Consider the following 27,129-nt stretch of genomic DNA (forward strand, 5'->3'; position numbering starts at 1 on the left):
ATACAACTAATTTAAAGAAAGTATCTAGCTTCCCTTACCTTGACTCCACAGCTCACGCCCGCAAAACGTCCTGCGGATTACTTGCGGTACAAGGAACTCTCAGAAAACCTACAATTCACCGATTAACAGTTGGAACCTAACCTTAGAATCACTAGAAATTTAGGAATTCAAGAAGATGAACACCCGGTTCATGCAAGAGCAGAAACATCTATAAAAGTTAAGAACCCTAAAGGCCAAGAAATGGGGGTTTTCACTTACTTGACCAAATCTAGAAATTGATCGGTGGAAGAGATAGCTCTTGATGCCAGGATCGTCTAGGCACCTCCTAATCGTCAAACCGACACCCCAAATGAGAGAAGATCTTAAGAGAAGGCAGAGAACTGTAGGTGAATAAGGTTCTAGAGAGATAGATGTGTTTTAGATAATGAACTGTGCTTTAAAAAGTTTTATTTATATTATAAGATTATTTTAAAATAAAATGTTCGTCTCACTATTTTAATACACTTATCTACTCTAATACTCTATTTTCTAGGTCCTTAAGTTCCGCTTTGAATTTAATTTTCAAATTTTATTCGAATATATTTCAATTTTATTTTAAATTCAATTTTATTTTAAATTCAATTTTATTTTAAATTCAATTTTACAATTCTAGTTGACCTTTTTAATTTTGTTCTTCAATTTTTAATTGATCCTATATTTATTTTATTTAGAATTTAATTTTTCAATCTTTGTTGAACTTGTTTATTTTATTTTTTTAATTTAACTCTATAATTCTAATATATTATATCTTAATTTTATTTTTTGATTTAATTCTCTAATACTTTTTAATTTAACTGTATGAACGGTCTAATGTGTATTACTAAACTCATATAATTAGTGTATAAATAAACTTATCTAATATGTGTTGTTAGATTCGTCTAATCAATATATGGATAGATTTGTCTAATGTGTATTGTTAGACTCGTCTAATCAAATATATGAACAAACTTTTCTAATGTAATATGGTGTATAAGATATTGAATAAAGTCATCTAATTCGTATTAATAGACTCATATAGTTTATCTAGCGTATAACTCTTTTAATCAATGTATGGACAAACTCATCTAATATATGTTATAAGACTTATTTGATCAGTACATAAAATATTCATTTAATGTTTGTTCTTAAACCAATTTTTTGTTAGACTTATTTAATCAATATACGTATAATATATATTTTTAAATTCATCTAATAACAATATAAATATATTTCCTTTTTAGTCTTATTAAACTCACTAAATCTAAATATTTGAAGTTGAAAATAGTAGAATATGAATTCAATAAATATAAAAAAAACTATAATATTAAGAAGTGTCATTTTTTTTATTATAAATTCATATTTTAAACTTTTGAAATAAATTATTAAATATAATTTTTTTAATTGATTGTATTATAAATATAATTATTTAAAACATTATATGAAGTTTTGGAATAATATCGATTTAATTTTTTTCTTAAATAATATTTAATTTTGAATAATAAATATAAAAAATATTCAACAATAAGAATATTTATTAATTTCTTAGCATATTTTCATTTTTCTATTTTTATCAATTTAAAATAAAAATAAATGAATAAAAGAGTAAAATAATTTTTTTATACATGTGATAACACTAAATATAAATAAAAAATAAATTAAGAATGTCAAATTAGCCAACTTACTTTTAAGACACTTGTCAAAAAACATGGATTATGAAATAAATTTCATAGGTAATAAATAAATATATTTTAAACTTTTGAAATAAACTATTAAATGCAATCTTTATACAAGATTTTTATGTACATATAATTAGTGTAATAATTAAAACACTTGTAAAAGGAAATATATGAATAAGAGAATAACGTTGCAAATATTTTCTTTATATTTATAGAAGATGACATTAGTTATTTTTCATATTACAAATTTTAAGAAATTTGTGAAACTTTTTATAATTTTTAATAATTAAAGAAAAACAAATCACAGTAGGAACTTTCTATACGTAAGTAAAATTATACTTTGCAATTCTTCATTTTCTGAAAATACTACAAATCAAATATTTTGAAATGATGTTGTGATTCTTACATCTCTTGTTGCATTAATATAAAGTCATTATGTGATGTGCCCATATCTCTTTAATGTCTTTATCTTCTTTATTGTAACCAAATTAAGAGACCCCAAGATGCTTCTTTTTTCTATGTTGAAGAAAACTCTAATATACCTATAATCTCCTTGTAAAATTATAAATTATAAGAGATATGATTAATTTGTTCCAAAAAATGTTAGAAAATGGTTCATGGTATAATGTTAACAACATTATATTATACTTCCAAAAAATGTCAAAATTTATTTCACACAATTTTCTTACTGGCTTCGATCTCAATTAATTTACAGTTTTAGTTTCTTTTTTTCTAATATTTTTTATTATAAATATAGTGACATTCTTTCATCTTATATAAATATTTTAAAATAAAAAGTAGTAGATCATTTTACTTCTTTTAAGGTTAGTCCCATTCATTTAGTACCAAAACCCTAAAATGAACCTGCTATTGTCAATCAATATTTATAAATCATCTTAACAACAAGCCAATGACGATTAGGTGCACACAAAGAAATTATGCATATAATAAGAACCTCACTATCCAAGAAAATTCTTTCAATACTAAAGCACAAAGAAAAAAAAAAGACCGTTTTCCTTAACAACAAGAATCTTAAATTTCAAGAGAGGGGACGACATTATGGTGAAATATCAGAACTTAGGTGAAGGTGAAATTGGAGAGGTGAACTGGGATTTTCGTTTCAAATGGGAAAAGGGAAATTCTTGCTGATGTTTTTTTGCGATAAAACAATGCCATTTCAATTTATGTAAGCAAACTCTGGCAATTATGACAATTATCAGAAACAGAATTTAAATGGCAAATGTTAATCTAAAGAGAACAACAATTGAGTAACAGTTCAAAAACCAAAATTACTGAACCAAATTTAAAGGGACAATTTTTTTTGTGAATGAATTATGAAGTTATAAGAATTAAAATCTGCTACTCTTTCCTTTCAAACAAATTTAAAATGCCTTTTTCCCTTTAACTTTATAAGCAGAATGTGCAGCAAGTTGAATAATTTAGTACAAGGAAACCTCATGTAGTTAGAAATACTAATTCAACAAGTAGTTACATATGATAAACTATTGAACAAGAGAAACAAGAAAACAAACAACAAATCTCTCCAACTTTCTTTCAGTATAACTTTAATTTCCTACCGGCCACTATAAATCTAAGCATAAAGGGAAGGCAATGTGAGAAAAGGCAGAAAGTAACTAAAAGGTAATTTCTGCTACTCCATCTTCCCCACCTGTCAAGAATCTCCCAAACTTTTAAATTCCTGTGAAAGATAGTTTCTTTCTAAAACTACAGTGTTGACTACAGATAGTAGGCAAAGAAACCTGCAAAATAAGCCAACAAAGATGATAAAATATACTCCATACTTTATGAACAAAGAGGGCATAGAAAAGAAGTTAACAGCAGCAAACAGTATCAATCATGCACATAGCTAAAGGTTGCATGAAATACCATGTCAATTGAGTAGTAACATAGCACACAAAAAGAGATATTTGTCTCTGCACCTCAACCATCTCAAAACCTAAATCCCTTTTAAACTTGGATTCGGTAATCTGAAACATAAATATATCATTCTGGATTAACCTTTCTGTAACAAATGCAGACATCGATATGTGAACTCCGGTTAGGTAATTCAAATCCGGAAAGAAGGTTTAACATTCTGGATTAATGTATGAAAGCTTGTAAGGTAGAACTTTTGTGTTTGAGCACAATGATTGAATGAATGATTAAAAGTCCCTTAGATCATTACCTTGTCCATAAAAGGTAACAGTACATTCAATACATTGGTCTTATGTCTTAAGGTGTTCGGATTCTTGATTCAAGAGCAACTGATCACATGACTAGAAAACAACTCATTTAGTCACAAGTGGTGATAGTGTACTGACGCAGATCTGGAAATATAACTTCAAAAATAACTAATGTATTAAAGGATGTTTAATATGTCCAACAACTGACCAATAGTAGTCTTATATTTGTGCATAAACTCACAAAAGATTTGAACTATTTAGTAACCTTTATTCTCTTATGTATTTCAGAACCTTGCCACAAGAAAGATGAATTCAATTGCTAAAAGGCCTAGATTGGGTTGTATCTGTTGGAATCAAGGACCAAAATAAAGGTCACAATGCAGCAAGCAACATCAAAAACATGGACGAGTTTCCAAATATGGCTTTATTATAGAAGACTTGGGCATTTCTCATTCAACTTTATCAAATCATTCTTCCTTCATCTATTTACTAAAGAGTCTTTTAAATGTGATATTTGTCAATTGTCAAAGCATCACCATGCATCCTATCCCACATGTGGTAAAACAGAGTTCTATTTGACTTAATTCATCTTGATGTTTGGAGAACTATTTTAGAACATATTTTTTTATCAAAATGATTGGTTACTTTTATTGATGATTGTATTCATCACATGAATATAGATTATGAGAGGTAAATTTGAGGTCTTTCATATCTTTGTTATCTAGTTCCATATTGTCCAAAATCAATACAGAAAAAATGTCAAAAGAATTAGATTTGATAATGGTACTAATTATGTGAATCATGAATTCTACAAACTTTTGTCTCATAATAGTATTGTTTGTGAACTAACATATGTAAACACTCCACAACAAAGCAAAGGTGCAAAAAGGAAGAATTGTTATCCACTCCCGGACTAAATGACATTGATCTTATTGAGTCTTTATTGTCTTTTGTTCCCTCTCCTCCCTCATGCCAAGTCTACCTTGTCGAGTTTTTGTGGTTACAACCTACTTTGATTATCAAAGAAGCAAATAAACCACTTTAAGAGTTGTCTAACTTACAGGTGAGGATCCCTAGAGATAAAAGTAAGGAGGTAAGTATCAGAGAATTTACCAATGGCATTGAGGAAAAGAAAAAAAAAATCATATTTTAAATATCTTATTTCTCAATATGTTTAATCTAACAATCTTTTTAATAAACATTGAATTTTTATTAGTGTCATTGAGGTAACGAGAATTCATACCTTAGCCCTAAAAAACCATGAAAAGTGAACATTGGACTCAAGCCATGAGAGGGAAGATGAATGCATTGAAAAGAAACTTAACATGGGGGATTGTTGACAAACCAAGAAATTGTAAGGTGCAGAAGGATATTTACATTGAAATAGAAGGCAGATAGGACAAAAGACACATATATAGTCAAATTGGTTGAAAAGAGATACGCTCAAATTTATGAAATTGACCACAAGGAGACATTTTATCCTTTAGCTAAGATTAACATAGTTAGAGTTGTTCTTACACTACCAGTTAATTTTGGCTGGAAGTCACCCCAACTGGATGTGAAGAATGTCTTTCTTCATAGAGCTTTAGAAGAAAATCCTCTAGAGATAGTGGGGCTATCAGGTAAACACAATTTTGAAAAAAAAACTCTATACCATGTTAAAATCTAGGAAAGAGAGAAACATATAGCTAAAACTGTGTTTCTGAAACAACACAAACAACTCAAGAACTTTATTTATATTGGGAAAAAGGAAGAAATTCAATAAGTAGAGGAGATTTGATATTCTTTAATAACAAAGACATGATATGAGAAAAAATAAAAAGTTCCTAATATATAGACATTCTTTATTTCTATAATTATAACAAGACTCAATATCAGATATTGGTAGGAAAACTTATTTATGTATCACGCATGAGACCAAAGATTGTTTATGCAGTTAGTGTGGTAAATCAATTTATACAAGATCCAAGAGAAACATGCATGCAAGTAGCTGACAAAATTTTTTCAAGCCCAAGAAAGGGATCATTGCTTGGGAAAGAAAACACTTTGACCTTTGACCCTAAAGATATATATTGATGCAACCTATGCAAGTGTTGTTACTGACAGAAAATGTACTTCTAGGTATTATACCTTTCTTGGAAAAAGTTTAGTGAACTAGAAAAGAAAAGAAAAATAACAGATATAATATATTGTTCCACTGCAGAAGTTGAATTTCAAGTCCTTACTCAAGGTGTATGGGAAAGGCTCTGGATAAAAAATTATACTAGATATGATAAAAATAAAGGTTGACATTAATTGTATTGTGATAACAAGTTAGCCAAAGCATTGTCATTAATCCAGACCATGATTGAACCAAACATATTGAAATTGACAATAATTTTATCAAGGATAATTTTGACAAAGGTTTTGTGGCACAACCCATGACTTCAAATAACCAACATGTTCACAAAAGGTAGATTCCCTAATCTTGTAGGCAAGTTCAAAATAATTGATATTCATTCATCAACTTCAAGAGAAGTGTTGTAAATAGCAGATTATTAAAATAAAAATATCATCAGTGTATCCATAGTGATTATAAAGAAACATGTAGAATCTTTCCATTCATCTCAGCATACTTTTATCTCTTTATTTTTAAGAATTTGAATATTACAAATAGATATGATAAGAATGTAATTGGCATAATTATTATCAATAAAATAATTTTTTATTTCCATACAAAGTTCAAGTAAAATAAAACCTGCATGATTGCCGCCTAGCAAAAAAACAGCAAACTAAAACAAATATTCAAGGTATAAATACAATCGTTTAAATTGCAGAAGTAATTTATAAGATAATATAAACTTGATTAAGTATAACTTGATGGAAGAAAATTTACAGAAAAGCAAATTATAAAAATAAAAATCTTGAGTCCAAGCCTGGAAATGCCCGATTGTATTGTAGTCATAATACCTTTATCATCTATTTCCAGACTAAGTATGGGAAAGAATAATCACCAAATTACCTAAGATGCCTCACAAATAAAAACTGAAAATTGTTGGTGCATGTACACGTTAATATATTATTATGTAATCACAATATTAAACTGCTAATGTCAGATTATTAGGTCCATAAATTCATAATGTATTTCACCACAGTCAAAATTTCTGATCTAGGATATCTTTACTTTCTCTCTAATTGCCTGCATATATTGCTATGTACAAAATATTCAGATGTTTCCAAAAGTTTGCTATTTGTCCGATAACGGTCCGATAGGAGGTGAAATAGAAGAATATAAAACCCACTTAGAACTCGCTAGGATAGGCTCTAACCATGACTCTGATACCATATTAGAAAGTGGGTTTTTAAGCCTAACTCAACTCCACAAAACCGGATTATAAGGTGAGGTTTGCACCTCACTTATATATTATAATTTGGCCTTATCTCTAGTCGATGTGGAACTTCCAACAAAAACAATTACCTTTGCATTCAATCTTCAAGGTAATACACTGTCCTCTGATGAAGCAAAGGCTTGATGTCATCACATAAACAAATCCATTTTCATTAAATCAGTCTGCTCTACAATTGATTCAACTGAATATCAAGTTCTTTGACATTATTTCTGAAAGATTCATACAGAAGAAGTGACCTTGGGCTATAAATTTATAACCTAGTTCTGACAGAAGTTAATTTCTATTAAACGCTGCTTTATTCTTGTGAAAGTACTTCTTCCAAATAACATTTAATCTTACTCAGGTGAAGATATAGCAATCTAAAATCCTTTATTGAGTAATGGGGTTTGTGTATTAGTTCAAAAATAATAAAGACGTAAGTTGTTACTGAACTATTGAAGTCCTTGCCAGTAACTTCGTATGAAAACCCCTTGTATATGGTCAACAGATGTTTATGCTATAAAGAAAGGGTATATACGGAGCAGCTTGTTCATTTTAAAATAGCTTGCAGAAGTGATTCTAAAAGATAAGCAAGAAATTTACAAAACTTCAACACATTGCACATTGATCATCAATGACAAGACTTCCTTCAGAATTAGAAGGCAGATAGTAAATGTCCAAACAGTGTCAAAAAGAAAATGTTCGAGCATAATTCTCAATTTGCTGGGATGATCACAAAGACAATAATTTTCGCCAGCTAAATTTAACACCAATATTCCTCAGTTACTTATCAATGCACAAATCTACAAGATACTTTTGCAAGATGCACCTAGAGTCTCATTCCACAGACATGTACACAAAAGAGAACAAAACGAGTAGATTAATAAGCAGTGACAATTAATACTACTAAAAGAAAAGAAATAACATAGGACTCTCAGTTACCTTCATGATGACTAGCATCTCGGTCACAAAAGCAAGCCATGTGGATGTTGGCTCTGTTATTCCTCAACAACTTGCAGAAAAAGATGTAACTCATACAAGCTCAAAGGCATGGAGTATTTTAGATATTCTTCTTCTAAACAAGGGCTCCAAACGGAATGATGGCACACCTTTCTGCAACTTTTTAGCGTTGTACATCTCATTCCATGGTCGGACTATTTCATCAATGTTGACTCCAAGACCTGTTGGGAAAGTTGTAAGTATATATGAATACATATCTGTTCAGCTATAAATTTTCTAACTAGAAAAGAAAATGTACCGTCTACAACCGAGTTATTTGAACAGTGATTCTTCAACATTAGAGATATATCTGTTGTAGAAGTTCCAGCAAGTTGAAACTTCTCAGCTGCAACTTCAAGAGTTTCATTCCATCCCGGTATCCCTAACTTGAATTCCACTATTGAGCGCTCATATAGTATGGTACCCCACAGAAGATTCATTTGAGACCTCGTATCTGCCACCTGTGTAGCAATTTCATGTGCTGACATATTTTTGAATAGTTGGTCCAATCCCATGTCCTTCAAATGTAATAAAATCTCCTTCGGATTGGAAGTTTCCAGCAACTGCTGCTCTCCTGATTCTTCCCATATAAGCATTCCTTTCTCCACACTATCCTCAGCACTGTTGTAAAGCTGAAGAACCTCAGTGGAGGAGGACCATGTTGATAAATCTACCTTAGAACAGAGTGCATAATTCCAAGAAAGCTTGGCTTGCTCAAACAGCTGTTGGCCAAGGGCCAAGAAGCCTTCATACAAATCTGGTTTAATTTCAATGGCTGTTTCATACTTCTCCCCAGCTTTTTCATATTCTTCGTGTGCCCATTCATACAAACTTCTGATTTGTTCATGCAAATGCTCCTTAGAAGAATCTCCTGTAAAATAAATTTTTTTCCTTGCGCTGGACATATGCACATTTCCCCAATTGAACAATGCTAGAGCTGCCATCTCTTGGAACTTACCTTCAGCAACATCAAGCACGCCTTGAGCTTCCTCACTTATAATTGTCTCCTCCACAACCTCTGAATAGAGCTTCATACCAAATTCATGAAAATATAAATATCTGTCGGCTTCCAACCCTACATGGTTCTTGAACAGTTGTGCAAACTGAATTATCCAATCCTCAATGCAAGATGAGCAAATAATGTCCTTTGCCTTCACCACAGATCCATTCACAGGAGAATTAGCAATACTAGCCTTTTCTCCACTCTTTGCATTAAGCTTCACAAAGAATGGATCATGTTCTGGATTAACTTCCACTATGTACAGCCGAATAGAACCCAGTGATCCTGTTTCAGCCCACCTTAATTCTTCATCAGAAGTGATAGTGACCAGATCACCCTCTTGGTCCTTATATTTGACAAGAACTGCTCCTAGTCTAGGGAAACGATCACAAATAATCTCCCTTAGCTGAAAGAGGCTGCAATTAACTGGCAATTCAGCCCATCTTATATCCTCACCAAAAACAAGTTTTGCTGCTTTCTTAGGTATATCATCACTTCTACCATTACTTTTTTCCTCAATAACTTCCTTAACGTCATCCTTTTTCTCAACATTTTTTTCCTTGGCCTTCTTCTTTTTATATTTCTTAGCCTTCTTATCTTTCCGACTGTCCTCAGCTTTATTCTCATCTAATTTCTCCTCACTTTTCTTTTCTTCAATTTTATCAGTAGACTTCACCTTCTCTTTGTTTTTTTTCTTCTTGTGAATCTTTTCTTTGTAAACCTTTTCCAGACGTAAATCAGGAGGTCCAGCATAGTCTGGAGGCAACTCAATTTCCGTATCATTTACTACTAATCCCTTAACTTCGAGAGCATGCTTCACCTTATCCGAGACCTCCAATGCCATTACATTATTTGGCTCTATCTTTAAAACAGTGCTAACATCTCTCAGCGCAAAATCCAACCTATTTAAAGCTTCATAGCACCTTGCCCTCTTCATCAGAGCTTTACTATATTTTGGTGATGCTTCAAGAGCCAAATTGCATTCATTGATTGCTTTAGGATACTCACGAAGACCCATCTGCATGTAGCACGCAGCCATGTTACTCCTCAAATAAGAAATATCAAGATGATTTCTTGGAAGCAATTTCAGGGCCTTCTCATACTTTGCCAAAGCCCCCTCAACATCCCGCTTCTGAAACAGCTTGTTCCCTTCATCCTTCAAATCTTGAGCCATTGATATAAACCCCAAAGTATCGTTGTCATATGATCTGGAGCTTTCATCTTCTGTCTTCTTATGATCTCCTCTATCTTCACTTGTTTCTCCTACCTGCTTCTTGTTCTTCCCCATTTTGAACCCAACAATCCAACAGTAAATAAACTAATCAAAGATACCACTCCTCCTAGTCCACAACAGTTCAATCCACTCAACAACATAAGAAAAAGAGGCTTTTTTTTATTTTTTATTTTTCCAATGAATCAATGCACACACAAGATGACAAATCTAAAACCAAACGCAAAGCCCTCCTCAAAGAAAAGACAATTTAATAGGAAAGAGTTTCACAAAAACCTATGAACATAGCAGAAGGAAACAATGGAAAAGATACAACTGTCAGGTTGATACAAGAATCACATAACCAAGATAACCAGCTTTATATATATATATATATATAATATATAACAGTGGCAGCAACTATGAGGAAACAAGCTTAAAACCTCAAAGTTGAAATTACTGAAGAATCAACTGGGCTGGGTTCAGGGAATACAAATGCACCACCCTTCTCTCCAAATCAGGATTTGTTTCTGCTGATACAAATCCCAACTCAGAGAGGGGACAAGGACAACCCAACTCAGATTTGAAGGTGAAGGAAATTACCCTTTGGTTTTATATCAGAAAGGGATTGAAGAGAGAGAGAGAGAGAGAAAGAGCCAGAATTCGGTAACAACGAAAATCTTATCAGGGTGACAAATTCAGGGGAAAAGGTTCAGGCTTTGTGAAGGAAATTCAAACACCAAGAGAGAGCGAGAAAGTCTGAAATGCGAGCAATGGAAGAAAGCCAAACCATCTTAACGTTACGTTGTTCCTTCGTCTTTCTGAAAAAGTATTGGATTTTCTTCCACACCCTTCACCTTAACGCCACAAATGGAAAAAAGGAGAAAAGAAAAAGAGAAAAAGATCAGATAATGCCGAATTTGTTGTCTGAACCGAAAATTTGCAATGCAATGCAATACAATATCCCTGGGGAATTAGTTTCTGTCACTCTAATTAATTCCCTAAATTCTTGAAAAAAAAAACAAAACAAAATCTGTTGGTGGGTCCCACCATGGAAAATTTGGTAATGAATTAATTAATTAATCCTTTGCTTTAGGACAACCTTAGTGTGAAGTGGCACAAACATGTTGACCTTTATGTCATATCCATCAGTTTGTTGGTTTTTTATTTTTTATATTTTGGCATATATAATGAAAAGGTCGTTTATGTTAGTTGGTGTCTCACAAAGTGTATCATTGTATTTTCCTCCTTCAATTTTTTATTTATAGTTATGCTTTCATTCCCTACCCATGTCATTATTTTAAGCATATAATAACAATTATGATATGTATAAATTAAGAAAGATTTAAATTGCTAAACAGTTATATACCTATCTAAAAATTGTATATATTCATTTTTGTCATCTAAATTTTTTTAATATAACATTATCTATACTTTATTATGACTTACTCATTACATTTTATATATGGGCACTCATTACATCATGTAGTGAGATTCATTCTCCATTTGTCACATATCTAAAGTCAATAAAGAAAAAGAAAAAAAGTGAGATATAATTCAATATTATTGAAGCATGGATTGTTATAAGATTGATTGATAGGTTAGTTTAGTCTATCTTTGATTAACATGAGTTAAGCAATCATGTAAAGTATGTGTCCTTGGATAAACCTAAAAAGCAAATGGCTATGCGTGAAATATTGGGAAATAGTTCCACACTCCACGGGAAAAAGAAAAGTGTTTAACAGTTAATGATCTTTTGGAGAAAATCTTATTGGAAAATGTAGTGCAGAAAGAATGAAAAAAAAAATAAAGAAAAGGCATAAGTTAAAGTAAAAGTGTTATTTTGATTACAAATAATTTCTCCAAATTATGAAAACTCAAATCAAATGTGTTTTATAAGAACCGGAAAAAAATTTCAAAACAAAAATGGGGTTGAATCCTGCAACACATGATCGAATAGTATTTTTAATATGATGGTTCTATGAGATATAGATTAATATAAAGATAAATGAAAATATAGGTACGTGGATGCATAGAAATGTATGATCTTTTACTTTCTTTTTCATCATTTGATATCCCTAACAAGATGAAATAAAACCATTTTTATCTTCTCTTTTCATGTTTCTTTTTTAGTAGTTCTTTTATAATGTTAAAGTAAAAAAAGAATTGAGTAAATAGTTTACTCCTTATGATAAATATTCATATATTTCACTTTTAGTAAAAAAAAATACACTTTTATTAAGACAATTTAATTTGGTTAATTTTATTTAGATTTTACTAATGTTTAATGTAATTGAGCACATAATTGATTTTTAATCATTGTTACATGTATCTAGAGGAATTAAAAAAAAAAAAGGAAAATCATTTGTAATATAGTTATCATTATGCATCCTTATTACTTTTATAAGATGTTTTATATTCTCAATACTTCTAGTTAGATAAACAAAATCTATAGTCTAACTTGGAAAGATATAAGAAACTCACAATTTTCAAGTCATTTTAAGAATGAATTGTTCTGATATCATTAATATAACATCCAAAGAAAATAAACTATTTACACTTCATAAAATAATAAAGAAAACCATATCTTGTATTTTACGCCTTAACTCCACCGTTCAATAGCACATGCTCACCCCTACATTCTCCTAAGCTCATACCATTTAAGTGATATTGCAAAAGAGAAAACAAACACATAAATAAACAAAAATAACAAAAGTAAACTTGATATAAATTCGTTATAATTTGATTCATTCTTATTTAAACTAAGCTTGATTCAGAGTAACATGAGCTCAACCTCATTCAAACCAGTCTAATTTAGACTAGATTCAACTTGATTATTGTGTCTCTTAGTTTAACTTCATCAAGATTTTAATAGGAATCTAACATTAATTTAACAAAAAAAAATTAATTAAATTATTTTAAAAATTAAATTAATAAATTAAGTCAAATAAAAATTAAAGATCTAAATAAATCTTTTATACTAAAAACAAAATTTAACCTTTAAAAAAACAAGCTATTAAAAAAGGCATTCAAAATTGTCCCACTTACGTTGATAACCCTCCTAAAATATCGTCCCAAAGTTCGGTGGATAGGAATATCATATTCAGAATGCATGTATGCATTCCACGATTTACATTTGTCGGTTTACTTAACCAACAAGCATCGTAACTCTTTTTATTATTATTTGTTTTTTTTATTTTTTCAAGTTAAGGAAAGAAGGTTATTCAAGTTATGGCGTTCTACTACGTGGCAAGAATTATTTATAAATGAAATATTAATATAATATGAACTTTACCATATTAATTTTTAAAATTACAAATATTAATAAATATCTCGTTTTAACTTAAAATAATTTATATTTGTCACATTCATGCTATTTTACATTTTTGTTTATATATAATTTTTATAAAAAAAACTATTATTAAAAATAGTCTTATGAAATATTTTTCTTCGTAATTTTACTACAGTAGCTATTCATATGGCGTCAGGAAGATGGAGACCACACACGTGAATACAGGGGCTTTTAGTTGGAAAAGCATATAAAAGGCAAAGGTATCATCATATCACATCATCACCGTGTAAGATTTTATGCCACGTTACTTGTTACTTGTTAATTAAAGAAATAATAATACTAAGTAAATAAATTAATAATAAAATATCAAAGAATAACCTCTTGTACTATAGGATACCTGATCCTCCAATGGTCGACCAGTAATCTGGACGACCTGGCGACAGTGAAACCAATGCAAGATCTTCTCAAGGTCGTAGTGTCATGCGAGTACATATTGTCGTCGACCACTAGGTGCTCGACAACCAAACAGTGGTGCTCGACAACCAAACAGTAGTGTCGCGACATGTAGTGCTCGCACGACATGTCGACCTTCCATATCGACACACAGGACGATCGACATACGAAACGCAATATCGTAGTAGGCGGTTTAGCGGTTACGGATAAGCAGTTACACATACGAGCTAACCAACGCCACGAATCACGGAAGTAGTTGACTCAGTGTCAATACACGATCTAGCAGTTACAACTTCCAAATAATCCACTTCAGTAACAGTCCGGATTTTCAGGTAACGGTTTATTTGACTGTTTTAAATATACAAAGCACACCAGAAAAAAGGTACGTTTTTCCCCTAAGAGAAATTAATAGATTCTTATTCTGAAGATTACTCAAACATCCCTATCTTGACTTGAGCGTCGGAGTGCCTTTGCAGGTACCCAGCACACCTTTTCCCAAAGAACAGAGCGTAGAAAGAAGGAGGAAGTATCGTGACAGACATCAGAAGAAGAAGCACTCCAGTTTTGTTAGGTTTGTATCTCGGTCTCCACATTCCTACTGAAACACCTCTCATAAAAAAAAGTTAGACATATTAATAATAAAATATCAAAGAATAATCTCTCATGCAAGGTAGACATAAAATTAATTAAACTGCACTTAAATATTAAGTATTATATAAAATGAAATAAAATTAATTAAATTGTACTTAATTATTAAAAATTATATAGAATTAAATAAAATTAATTAAACTGCACTTAATTATTAAAAATATTTTGAATATAATTTGTTTGACTTGAATATTAGTTTAAATGAATTGAACTAATTTTTTTTCTAACAAATTCAACTCAATTAAATTATTATTTAAAAACTTTGAAAAAAAAATTAACTAAGTAAATAAAAAGTTGATATGAGTCAGGCTAAAGGTTTAAATAGGTCAAGTCGAACAAAATGTTGAAATGAATCGGGATCAAATTAGACTAGGACATGTATAATTGAAACTCAGACAAGTCAGTCTCGACCTAAAATCAGTCAAAACAGGCTAGGAAAGCCACACAAAAAATTTAGTCTAGTCGGTCTCGACCAAAATTTGGCTAAGTCGACCTCAATAAAAAATAGCCCAAATTTGATTGGAATGATCACTACCAAAACTAGGTCGAGTCGGTCTTGACTAAAAATCAATTGAATTGCTCTTGGTCAAATTCGACAGAAATGACCGCGACCGAAACTTAGTCTAGTTGCTCGTAATTGAAATTAGTCGACTACTACAAAGTTGGTTCTGGTTGAAAATCAACAAAATTTGATAGGGACAACCACAATTGGTTGAGACAGTCGTAACTAAAAATCGATTGAATTCAGTCAAGTCATCACCAATCTAAATTGAACTAATTTGGTCAATATGGACACAACCAAAACTCAATCGAATCAATCCCAATTGAAATCCGATTGAGTTAAACCTTACCAAAAATCAGTTGAACTCGGTGAATCAGTTCTAACTAAAAATCAACTGAATTCGGCCAAATTAATCCCAACCAAAGTTTGATCAAGTCAATAGTAATTCACTGAAGTACAATTTTAAAACTCTTAAATAAGTATAAGATAAATTAATTTTAAATTAATGAATAAATAATTCAACTATAACTTCAAAAGTTTAATTTTCTAAAACTAAACTATAAAATGATAGAGTTCAATTTTACTATAATCCGTCTAATTTTTTTCATTCAATACAGTATAATTAATTAATAGTTCAATTAATTTTATATATTCTAACCTTCGATAGTATGTAATTTGCAATCTTATATTAATTTTATAAATCTCATTATCATTTTCATATCCAAACTCTAAAGTATTTTATATAGATATATCTTAGATATGATGTGTTTATACTTTTTCCATTTTCATTTTGCCTCTCTTTTCCATTTGTGTGCCTACCCCTTCTGTATTGTCTCCCAACTAACTTTACATTTCAATTTCATCTTCTCTCACACCTTATTGGTGGGAGCAAGTTCCAGAACAAAGTCAACCTCAATGCCATATGCATGAATCAAGACACAACATGATAAAAAATAAAGGTTTAATGTCTTCAGAGGTCCCTATTTCTGTGAATTTGTATCACTTAGGTCCCCGTATTTTGAAAGAGCTCAATTGAGTCCTTTTTTATGTAAAATTGAATCAATAAAGCCCCTGCCGTTAAATTTTGTGGACGACGTTAAAAATGTTGTCTGGTGGCTAGGTGAGGTGGCATCTCATAAGCACGTGACACATAAAGAGGTCCACATAATGACCAGATGGACATGGCCAATGAGGCCTTGCCACGTGTCAGCCCCTTCCCCACCCAAAATTAGGGTTTTAGATTGGAGGGAAGGGGAAGGCTTCCTGCGCTGTCATGAACGAGAATTATGTGCCTGTGCCATGGGCTGCTTTCAAGGAAGGATGAAAGATCGTGATTGAGATTCTGGCTTGAAGGAAGTTGACCTTGTGATTTCATACACTGTTTCTGCGTTTGATTTGCTAGTAATGGAGAACGAAAGAACTCGCGAGTTTCGTTTCTGGTGCATCAATGGAGAAGACGAAGATATGTGGGTCGCTCTTGGGTTAATCTGTAGGCGATTTGCGCGATTGGAGTTGTGCGAGGTGGAAGAAGATGTTCGCAATCTGCAGCAGCGACAACATTTAGGGTGTGGTCGGATCTTGGTTTTTTGCAGATCTGTTTGTGGTTTTCTGGTTATTGATGGTGAAGAAGATGATTTCATCGTCGTAGACGGTGCAACGACGACAACGCTTGAAGGTTATTGGCTTCTGGTTTGCTTGCAGGTCTGATTGTGGTTGCGGGTAGAGGCAAGCAGCGGCACAATTAGTGGTGGAGAAGAGTAACGATTCGCGATCTACAACAGCGGCGTATGGTGGATGATTCTGTGGTGGAGATTGGATGGCATTGTTGCTGACACGATGGCAATTTGACTGGTGCGAGGTTGAAAATGGTGAAGATTGGTGGTCGCGACATAACAAGGGGTCGCGTTGGGTGGTGGCAGGCTGGATCGTGATGGCTTGCGATTTCCATGGTGGTGCTGCTACGGTTTAGAGCTTGCATCACAAAGGGCGGCTTAACGATTTGAATTTTGGGTTCTGTTTTCTGGGAATGATTGACAGGTCTAATGAGATGCGAAGGTGATGGAGGTGCAACAGAAGGGAGAAGACGCTTTGGTGGTGACGCATGATGCGTTGGAGAGGACGGCTACCGGCGAGGATGGCGATGACGACGCTGGATGATGCGGCGACTAAGGTTTCTTGGAGAGAAATTAGGGTTTGTTTGGAGATGGTGATGATGACGTGTCAGGGTGGTGATGTGGCACAGACTTTTTTAAACTTTTTTTAAATTAAAAAATCATTTAAGTCCACCTATTTGCCACATGCTTATGAGATGCCACCTCACCGAGCCACCAGGCAACATTTTTAATGTCGTCCACAGAATTTAACGGTAGAGGTTTTATTGATTCGATTTTACATAAAAGGGACTCAATTGAGCTCTTTCAAAATACGGGGACCCAATTGATACAAATCCACAGAAATAGGAACCTCCGAAGACATTAAACCAAAAATAAATAAACAAAATTCATAACCACAAATTCACATAAAAGAAACAACACCAAAATCTCAAAACTTCATGAATTTTAATACAGTGAAAAATTGTTATTTTCTAATGCAGTTAATCCTCATTTAACGTTAACGAAAGAGAACAAAATGAATTATAAATTTAAGGGTTAAATATGTTTTTAGTCCCTAAACTATCAAGCGAATTTGTTTTTAGTCCCTCTTTCAAACTAAGCTACATTTTGATCCTTCTCCTTAAGGAAACCATAATTTTTCGTCCTCCAAAACTAACAACGTTAAAAATAAGCTTAGGTGGCTAACGGTGGTGTGCCACATTATTTTTTTTCTGACACCGCTCCTCTCCCTCCCTCTCCCTCCGACTCTACCACAACTCCGGCGCCACCTCAAACACCTCCGTTGTGATCGCGAGCCACCCCTTCCTTTCTACGGTCGTCCCTTGGAGCCGAATCTTGAAGTCCTTCACTTTTGCCACCGTGAAACTCAGCCCCCTGGCCTCCGCGGCGATCTTGACCATAATCGACACCGCATAACACTTGTAAGTGAACACTGCGGCCGTCTTCCTCTTGGTCTCGAACAGGCCGGAGAGATCAAAGCCTGATTACATGGAGGAGATGAACTCGAAGGCGTTGAAGAACTTGGGATCCTTGGAATTGTTATTAGCCTCTTTCTCTCAGTTGAATGTTTTTGTGTGTTTGGTTGACTAGGGTTTTAAGCTGCTTGTTTTTGGTTTCAGGATTTGACATCTAGCTCTTAGCGCGAATTCATTGCCTCTTTAATTCACAGGTTTGTCTTCGATTTGCGTGTTTTATTGATTAGCGGTTTTCTTTATGATTTTGAGTTTTCATGGCGTTTTAGCAAACCTCTGTTCCTGGCAGCGATGTTGTGCGATCACTGAATTTAGTAGCGTGGAGTGTGGCGAAAGAGTTTCTCGTTTTGCCAGTGTCTACGACGGTTCCTGGCGCGATGCCGATTTTCTATCATGTGCATGTCTCTGATGTTGGCTTGGTTGGAATGGGGTATGGGAATGTGACTTCGGGAGGTGGCGGTGTTGCTGCCACGTTGTGTGTGCAGCCTGCTGTGCCAATTTATAATCACAATCCCTCTAGGAATCCTGTTGTTGGGTTTTTCATGCTCCTAGTTTCACCAATAAGGTTGGTGTTGTCGGTGGCAATGTTGTTAATGTTTCGAGTAGTTTTGTGGCTGCTACTCATGCGTTTCCTATGAATTTGGGGGGTAACTGGGTTGCATCGAGTAATGGCCCGGATAGTATTAATTGTGAGTTTTAATGATTTGGTGTAGAAGATGGTTAATACATTTGGGCAACATGTGGTTATCAAATATCAGCTCCCTGATGAGGATCTGGATGTATTGGTTTCGGTTTCCTGCCTTCTATTGATGAAGCTTGGAATTGTCTAGACCTTCTAGCCCCCTTGATTAAGCTCCTTGTCTTAGCTCCTCTGTTGATGACAGCTACCAGAATACATCTAATAATATGTTTGATGTTCGAGCATTTGGGACCATTAGAAGGGGCGACTTGTGTGGAGGTGTTCGAGGAGGCGCCGGAGGTGGATGTGGTAGAGTCAGAGAGACAAAGAGGGGAAAGGAGCGGGGAAACATTAACAGCGTCAGAAAAAAAAATGACGTGGCACACCACCGTTAGCCACCTAAACTTATGTTTAACGCCGTTAGTTTTGGAGGACGAAAAATTATGGTTTCCTTAAGGAGAATGATCGAAATGTAACTTGGTTTCAAAGAGGGACTAAAAACAAATTCGCTTGATAGTTAAAAGACTAAAAACATATTTAACCCTATATTTAAATATAAATTAAATTAGCAATTAAGTCTATAAATAATCACTCATCCTTTTATATTCTGTTAATATTTATTTTTGTTTAGGTATATTAAAAACATATATAAAAACATTTTTTTTATAAAAGTAACATCAACTCATTATTCAAGAAAGGTTTGTCTTATATGAATATTTATTTGATATTTAGGTAATTTTTTTCAAAATTCATCTGCTTAGCTTAATAAAAATGGTTATTTTTCTCATCACTCAAAGGGATTTAGTTTTTTAGGATTTGATAAAATATTTTCCAATCATATAAATAAAACAGTATAAACTTTCTTTTAAATTGTTCATAAGATAAAATTCAATCAAACATGGACGAGTGTGTTTCACACATTCATGTGAATGTAGGAACAATTATTTTGTAAAATTTTCTTTTGTAAAATTTTTAATATGCGTGTTCTTCGACCATGCACATGTACTTATACAATAATTTGGTAAAGTTGTTGATGAAATTTTGCACATGAACCATCTTGGATAGCCATAATCTAATGGTAAAAATTCAAGGACAATTTTATGTAAGAGTGTGTTTTCATACCTATATAAAAGTAACGACATATAGTTATTTATTTATTTTATTTTTTATAAATATTTTTGTCATACTGTTTAGAGATTTAGAGATTGTTACGCTGCTGTGGTACATTGTTTAAAGGTAATTACACTCTTGTGACAAAACATTTAGCCTATAATTGTTTACGTGGATATTACTATTCACGTGGATATGTGAAGACGAATGTGTGAGGATTTGAACTGTTTTTTTGTGCTAACTGTAGAGTGAGTGAGAGTGCAAATTTGAGGGATTGTTGAGGTTTTACAATACTTCGAAATATCTTAGATTTACATGGATTGATGAAGAAACTCTAAAATGACCATGCTACCATTTCCATATTTACTTTAGAAAATATTAGATTAAATTGTGTAATCGATTCCAAGTGAGGAGGAACCGATTCCACTAACTTTTCTTTGCTAACAGGAGTTCACGCTATAGCTAGAATTGATTCCAGCAAAGTTTTATTTGATTTCAAGCCATGTTGAAAAGACATAATACAACGTATTCAGTTCCAGCGAGATGTATTCAGTTTCATAGGGAGAGTATTTGATTACACCATTCCTTTCATTGCTTCGTATTCAGTTCAATCATTAGTTTATTCTGTTCCAAGATAAGTGTATTGGGTTCCATCCCCTATATTCACAAAATATTATATTTTAAAAATAATTATTTTATTTTACTTAAATACAATTTTTTTCATTTTAAAAATTACTTTTTATTTTTTTCTCTCCTTATAATAATTTTTACAATTATATATATTATTAACAATTATCATTTATATTACTTTTAATACTAAGAGTATTTTGGTAATTTTCGATTGCTACCAATTAAATCATTTTTTATATTTATCACATCGATTAAATCCTACACTAATTTTACAAACTTTACTTCCATCACTCACCTCCAAATCTCTTAAAAAAACAATCAACGTACTCTCAAATCTCCTCAAATTCATCCACTCCTTCTCCCCTAAGTCCATCCTCCAAAGTGAACATAACCTTAGTGTAAAATGCATATCCATATTGGTATATAATCCTTTCCAATATTGATAATACAGGCTGTTAGTAAAGAAAAATCTTTAGTTCAAGTTTTAAAATAATCAGTAATACAATATGATTTTTAAAGTGAATTCTATTCAATAGATATAAGAAACGAATATCTCTATAATACAAAATAAGCATATCAATTATTCGTGAATTACAATACTAACTTATGATGTCTAAACATACTAAGTAATTAATAAGATTGTGCAATGTTATGTCATTTAACAAATAAAATACTTGTGTATTTCATTATTTGTTTTTTTAACATAACATGTGTCTTATAGATAAAATGTAAAACCCTTTTTGTTTATAGAAAATTATTTTATTCAAAATAGATAAAACTAGCCACTACATTAAAAAACAATGAAACCTTCATCCTAAGAACGCCTTCCTCCATCTCCATCTCCGTTCTTTAGTTGCTCTCTTACATTTTATCTGCTTTGTGATTAGAGGTCGGGGTTGCAATCATTGTGGAGCCTCCTTCGAGTTTGACTGAACAAAATCCTCATTTCGGTAAGTAGAAATTTTCGTCTTCTTTGATACCCACTCTGTTTTGGATGTGCATGAGATTCTTCTAGGGTTGCATGTACTCCTAGAGTCTTTGTTTCTTTCCTTGCTAATCAAATTTTTTCTTTTGTTTTGGTCCAATCGTTTCTTTTTTTTATCTCTAGGTTGAGGTAGAGTTTTAATTGATTTTGGTTGTGTGATTGAGACTAAAATTCAATGATGTGAAATTAAAGGGCTTTGATGTTATGGATTATTGTATATGGATTAAGTAATGAAATTATGAGACTGATGTTGTTAACTAAAATATATTGTCTTAATGTGATTCTTGGTGTGTTTGAGATTTGTTACAAACATTTAGATGGATTTTGTTACGTTAGGAACTATCAAATTGTAAGAGTTTAGTTTTTGCTTTATGTAGACGCATTGAACGAGCTCGCTATTCGTCGAGTGAGTGTCAAAATTAATTTTGACAGTGTTTTCTTTACTTGACGAGCAATTCTCTCGTTAGACAAGTTAGGTTTTTCTATTTTGGATCTTTTTTAATGTGGCTTATGTGATACAATAATATGAATTGGGTGACTTATCAATTAATATTATTTGATTAAAGATTATATGATAATTTTTTTTGTATATAAGCTTATTCTCTTTGTTGTTGATTTGTTTTGTGTTTATGTTTTGTAATATTCACCTTTATTGATGTAAGTAGATAAACAAACAAATGTTGAGCTACATTTGAAGAGTGATGGTGATAAATTATAGGATTGTAATTCAATAAATTTGAACACTTTTAAAAATATTCAGTTTTGTAACTTTTGTTTTGTTCTTAGATTCCATATATTTTTTTATTATTATAATTATACTCTTTTAGATAATTATAACAACATTACTTTAGTTTTTGAATTATTTGCATTTGTTTATCAATTTATATTGTTTCACTTAATAATTTATACTATTAGATCCTATGTTAAATAAAACGTAACAATACTTCTGTAATTAATTATTTTCATCACTTAATAAAAAATCATAGGAGATTAAACTTTTTAATTTTATTATCATTTTGATATGTAAATCAATATTGCAGAGATGAAAAAAAAAATATAAAGTTTTCTTCGTTGTACCAAAAGTAAATTAAAAAGTATAAACTTTTCATGTTGATGAAAAATGTAAACTTAATAGAAAAAATAAAACTAAGATTGATATTATTTTCTTTAAAATACAAACATAAGTAAATGATACATCTTAAGAATTAAAAATCAAACTTTAAAAAAAAAAATCACCATTCAATTAATAGTATCAAAGATTTAACATGTGAGAATATATGATCTAACATGAGAAGGCCATTCCATTGTGACACGTGGCAACCGTGGATTGGTGAGTCGACGTGGACAGTTTGGCATACTGGTGATCCTGGTTCGAACTTGTATTCGTTCATCGCTGAGGAAACGACGTCGGAGCTGGGTTTGGTTCATTGTGATCTGTGAGGGTAAAGAAGACGATGAGGCCATTCTTTCTGTTCTTCATTCTCTTCTCTTTCACCTGTGCCTCCGAACAAAGCTTCCCTGCTCATATCGGTCATTATCGTTTCCTTCTCCTTCTTTCTTAGGGTTTCCAATTCAATTATTGCCATCAATTCTTCTGATTTCAAAATCATAATCTGTCAGCTTTTCCATTTTTTTTAAATTTTCTTTGTTGTTGTCATAACAGGTAGTATATTTGGTGGTGCTGGTGGCGCTGCCGGTGGCCGCTCTCGGGAACCTAAATACAATATTGAATTCCATCCCCAAGATTCCCCTTTTATCCCTGTGAGTTTCTCCATGTTTACTATTGTTAGGGTTTCTATACTGCACTTTAAATGAGTGTTGAGCTTGAATGTTGAATACGATGATTAATTCTGCCCCTTGGTTTTGGAAAGGAAGTAGAGGTTTTCACCGAGTTTGCACTCTGATGCATGGATAAGTATTGTGTATCTCTTGGACGTTCAAACACGTTTACGTGATTGGGATAATATTTACAGTTTATTTTGGTAATGCTGGTTCTGAATCCAAAGTACTATGGCTGTACAAATTTAACGGCATTGTTGTTTTGGTGATATCGAAGAGATTGGAAATAAGAGTGCATGGTTCTTTTTGATGGATTAGGAATTAAATGTCCTGTTTGTTTTACAACAGATATTCATTTGTGATAAAAAAAAATGCCTATACTATTGTGCATCGTGTTTGGTTAACTTTTGAGATGGATGAAATGAATTTTGTTGAGAAAATATTAGGATCTAATTACAAGGTATGGGTTCTTTGAAAGGGAATATTTTAGCTTTAAAAGCAAATATAATTGATTGAGGGTTGAACATGCAAAATTTTTAAAAGCATCTTAATTTACGATACACACCATCCAAGCGATTAAATTCTTCTAGAGTCTAAACTCACTTTCAAAATACCATTCCCAAATACAATTTAATAATTTTTAAACATCAATTGTTTCAACACTGGCTATTTCTATCTCAGTTCTTTCAAAATCAATTCTATAACAATCTAACACAAACAGACCAGACCCTAAATAGTTTAACTAGTTTGACTGACAACTCAGTAACTTGCAATTTATGGTAGTTGCCTTTTAATGAACATACTAGGCTTTTTAAGTTATTTGCTAGGCCTCTGGGCATAACTGGATCTTTTTCTTTTCAGGATAAAGCCAATTTCAACTTTATACATGTTTATCTCATGACTTGCTGATAAGAACTTGTGATACTTCATTTGCAGGATGATGACCAGGAATCTATAACCATACCAGATAAAAATGGACAAAAATTTATCTGTTACTTACCTAAAGTGGAAAAGGAAAAAAGTGGAAAGCCTGTTATCCAACACAATGTTAGCAGTATGATTGTTGAAACAGAGAAACGGATTAAGCAGAAGACACCAGATGAACTGCTAGAAGCATTAAAGGGTCCGTGCTTTCTCAGGGTTAGTATTTGAATTATTTCCAGTGGTGATTTATTAATTACTATTCATGAAGTTTGTGGTCTGGATATTTGGGTTTTGGTGAGTCATATTTAAACATATGGCATCCATTGTAAATCATTTCCTTACTGGGTGTTTGAATGTGCAGCAAGAAGGTTGGTGGTCATATGAATTTTGCTATCAAAAGAAATTGCGGCAACTACATTTGGAAGATGATAAGGTATACCCTATTGATTACATTCCCTTCATGGGTATTTGTATAAACTTCTCTTTGCTCCGTGCTCTCTTCAGCAGCTCAACGTGATGTATTTGTTAGGGGAATTACATTCTTGAATAAGTTTAAGTACTGACTCAGACACATCGGATACTACACTGACATAGATACCAGGACACGATTAATGTTCAAAAGTGATACTGCTGATTACACACACACACACATATATGTATGTAAGTATGTATATAATCAAATGTGACAAAAGTATGAAGATTTATATAATTCTCACTATAAAAAAAATTGTTATAGTTTCCATGTAAGAACATCCTTTACTATAGCATTATAAATAAGAAACGTGTATCTTAATAGTTAAAAAAACAAGCCCAAAAGAATGAGTCATCATTTATAGTATAAGTTGTTTTCTTTCAATTGCTTTTTTACTATTTTATTTTAGTAGTGTGTAGGAAGTGTTTAACGGATAATAAGTATTGGCTCACTTTCTTTACTTATGCTCAAGTTGTGGCAAATAGGGGTCTAAAATGTGTTGGTCCAGGAGCCAATTAAAAAAATATTTTTTAATAGTGACATGGTTAAGGAGTGCCAGACACATGTTTTAGGCATCTGGAAAGCGTTGTGTTCAAAAAGTAGCGGACGGTGACCTTCTATTCTACTGTGATGTCAATGCTTCGAGGGTTTCATCTAATTCACCCGAAATGTCATTTTAACTTAGGCGTCTGCTTTATTTTGGGTTTGGGTTATTATTCAGTTTGATTAACAATAGTATCTGCATATTTCCTTAAGTTTTGAGCTTCAAATTTTCTAATGTGACTTAATTTTGTTTCCGCTCTCTGAATTTTGATTCTATAACTAATGGGAAATGATTGTATTATGATTTTATGACGTGTGATAGAGACATACAGTGCATCTTAATGGGACAAGAAAATTTATATCTTAATGGGACAATTTTGTTACTGCGTAAAAGGAGAGGATCCAAATTTCTTGATACCATCCTTGTTCAAATTTCCTTGCCGTCATTATTGATTGTAGAATTTAGTCATTGATATAAATCATACATTCAGAAGACCTATCTTTTGGTTTGTCAATTATATCGAAGTGCATTTTAGCAGGTTCAACTGTATAATAGTGGATATGTTTTATTATTATTATTAGAAACTTGTAAAATCATATATTCATGTATCATAATCAGTGTAAATTTTTCCTTTTCACAGATCGTCCAGGAGTTTATCCTAGGAGAGTATGATCCGGAGGCTACAGCTGCATTTAACCAAAATCTTTCCGACATTTCTACATTGAAGGATCCCCGTTCAAAAGATGCATCTCAAAGGTACCTTATCGATGTCTGTTTATAAGTGTGAGAATTGGGTTAACTTGGAGAAATGGTTTCACATGATATATGCTGTGAATGACTGAATGATAAAAAGAAATACGCAATTATATAATATTCTTTCAGGTATCATGCTCATCAATATACTAACGGAACCATGTGTGATCTTACAAATAGGCCAAGAGAGACCGAGGTATGAAATTGCAGAATTGGGTCTTTTTCTTCCTTCCCTCATCATATTGATTTCATATTTCTATTTTAGGTGAGGTTTGTATGCTCGGAACCCAGAGCAATGATTAGTTCAATTACTGAGATTTCCACTTGCAAGTATGCACTTACAGTGCAATGTCCGACGCTATGCAAGCACCCGTAAGTCCTCCCCGCATCTTTCTTTGAAGTTTTTTTGTCTCATCACTATATCTAAGTTTTATGCTATTAATGTTTCTGCAGATTGTTTCAAGAGGAGATACCAGTATGGCACACCATCGATTGTAATGTGCTCCCAAAGAAACACGTGGATTCCGAAGTGAGGCAAGAAAACCAAAATATGGAGATTGTTATGGTCACAGATTCAGAAAATAATGACTCAGAATTAGAACAATGATATAATGTACAGAAAAAACCATAGGGAAAGTAAGTGACATGTATTTTCTACAGTAAAGGAACATCTATTTTCTATTAGCCTCTGCCTAGGTCATGTCTCCCACCATGGAAAACAAGTTTTACAAAGTTAGGTTTTTGTTCAAATTCAGATTGATGGTCGAAATTTTCCGCTCTCTTTTTCCTTTTCCCAATGTTTTTGGTTTTTATCTTTTT

The 27,129-nt window shown here is 32.4% G+C and overlaps 2 protein-coding genes across 2 annotated transcripts; one reads left to right on the forward strand and one right to left on the reverse strand.

The window, feature by feature from the left end:
• Positions 1–3,059: 3,059 nt before the first annotated feature.
• LOC124848911 (protein PHOX1-like) lies at positions 3,060–11,377 on the reverse strand. Its single transcript, XM_088105983.1, has 3 exons — positions 8,504–11,377; positions 8,188–8,426; positions 3,060–3,454 (listed from the first exon to the last, which is right to left on the reverse strand). The coding sequence occupies exons 1-2, from the start codon at positions 10,530–10,532 to the stop codon at positions 8,278–8,280; spliced, it is 2,178 nt and encodes a 725-aa protein (XP_087962109.1). The 5' UTR covers positions 10,533–11,377; the 3' UTR covers positions 3,060–3,454; positions 8,188–8,277.
• An 11,818-nt stretch (positions 11,378–23,195) lies between these two features.
• Positions 23,196–27,064, forward strand: OS9 (ER lectin-like protein). The gene is made up of 8 exons (XM_047326749.2): positions 23,196–23,368; positions 23,502–23,599; positions 24,554–24,757; positions 24,903–24,974; positions 26,198–26,313; positions 26,440–26,506; positions 26,576–26,682; positions 26,764–27,064. The coding sequence occupies exons 1-8, from the start codon at positions 23,293–23,295 to the stop codon at positions 26,915–26,917; spliced, it is 894 nt and encodes a 297-aa protein (XP_047182705.1). The 5' UTR covers positions 23,196–23,292; the 3' UTR covers positions 26,918–27,064.
• Positions 27,065–27,129: the final 65 nt, after the last annotated feature.

This window comes from Vigna umbellata, chromosome 2 (genome assembly GCF_029865625.1).
Source record: "Vigna umbellata cultivar VRB3 chromosome 2, Vumbellata_1.0, whole genome shotgun sequence".
NCBI lineage: Eukaryota > Viridiplantae > Streptophyta > Magnoliopsida > Fabales > Fabaceae > Vigna > Vigna umbellata.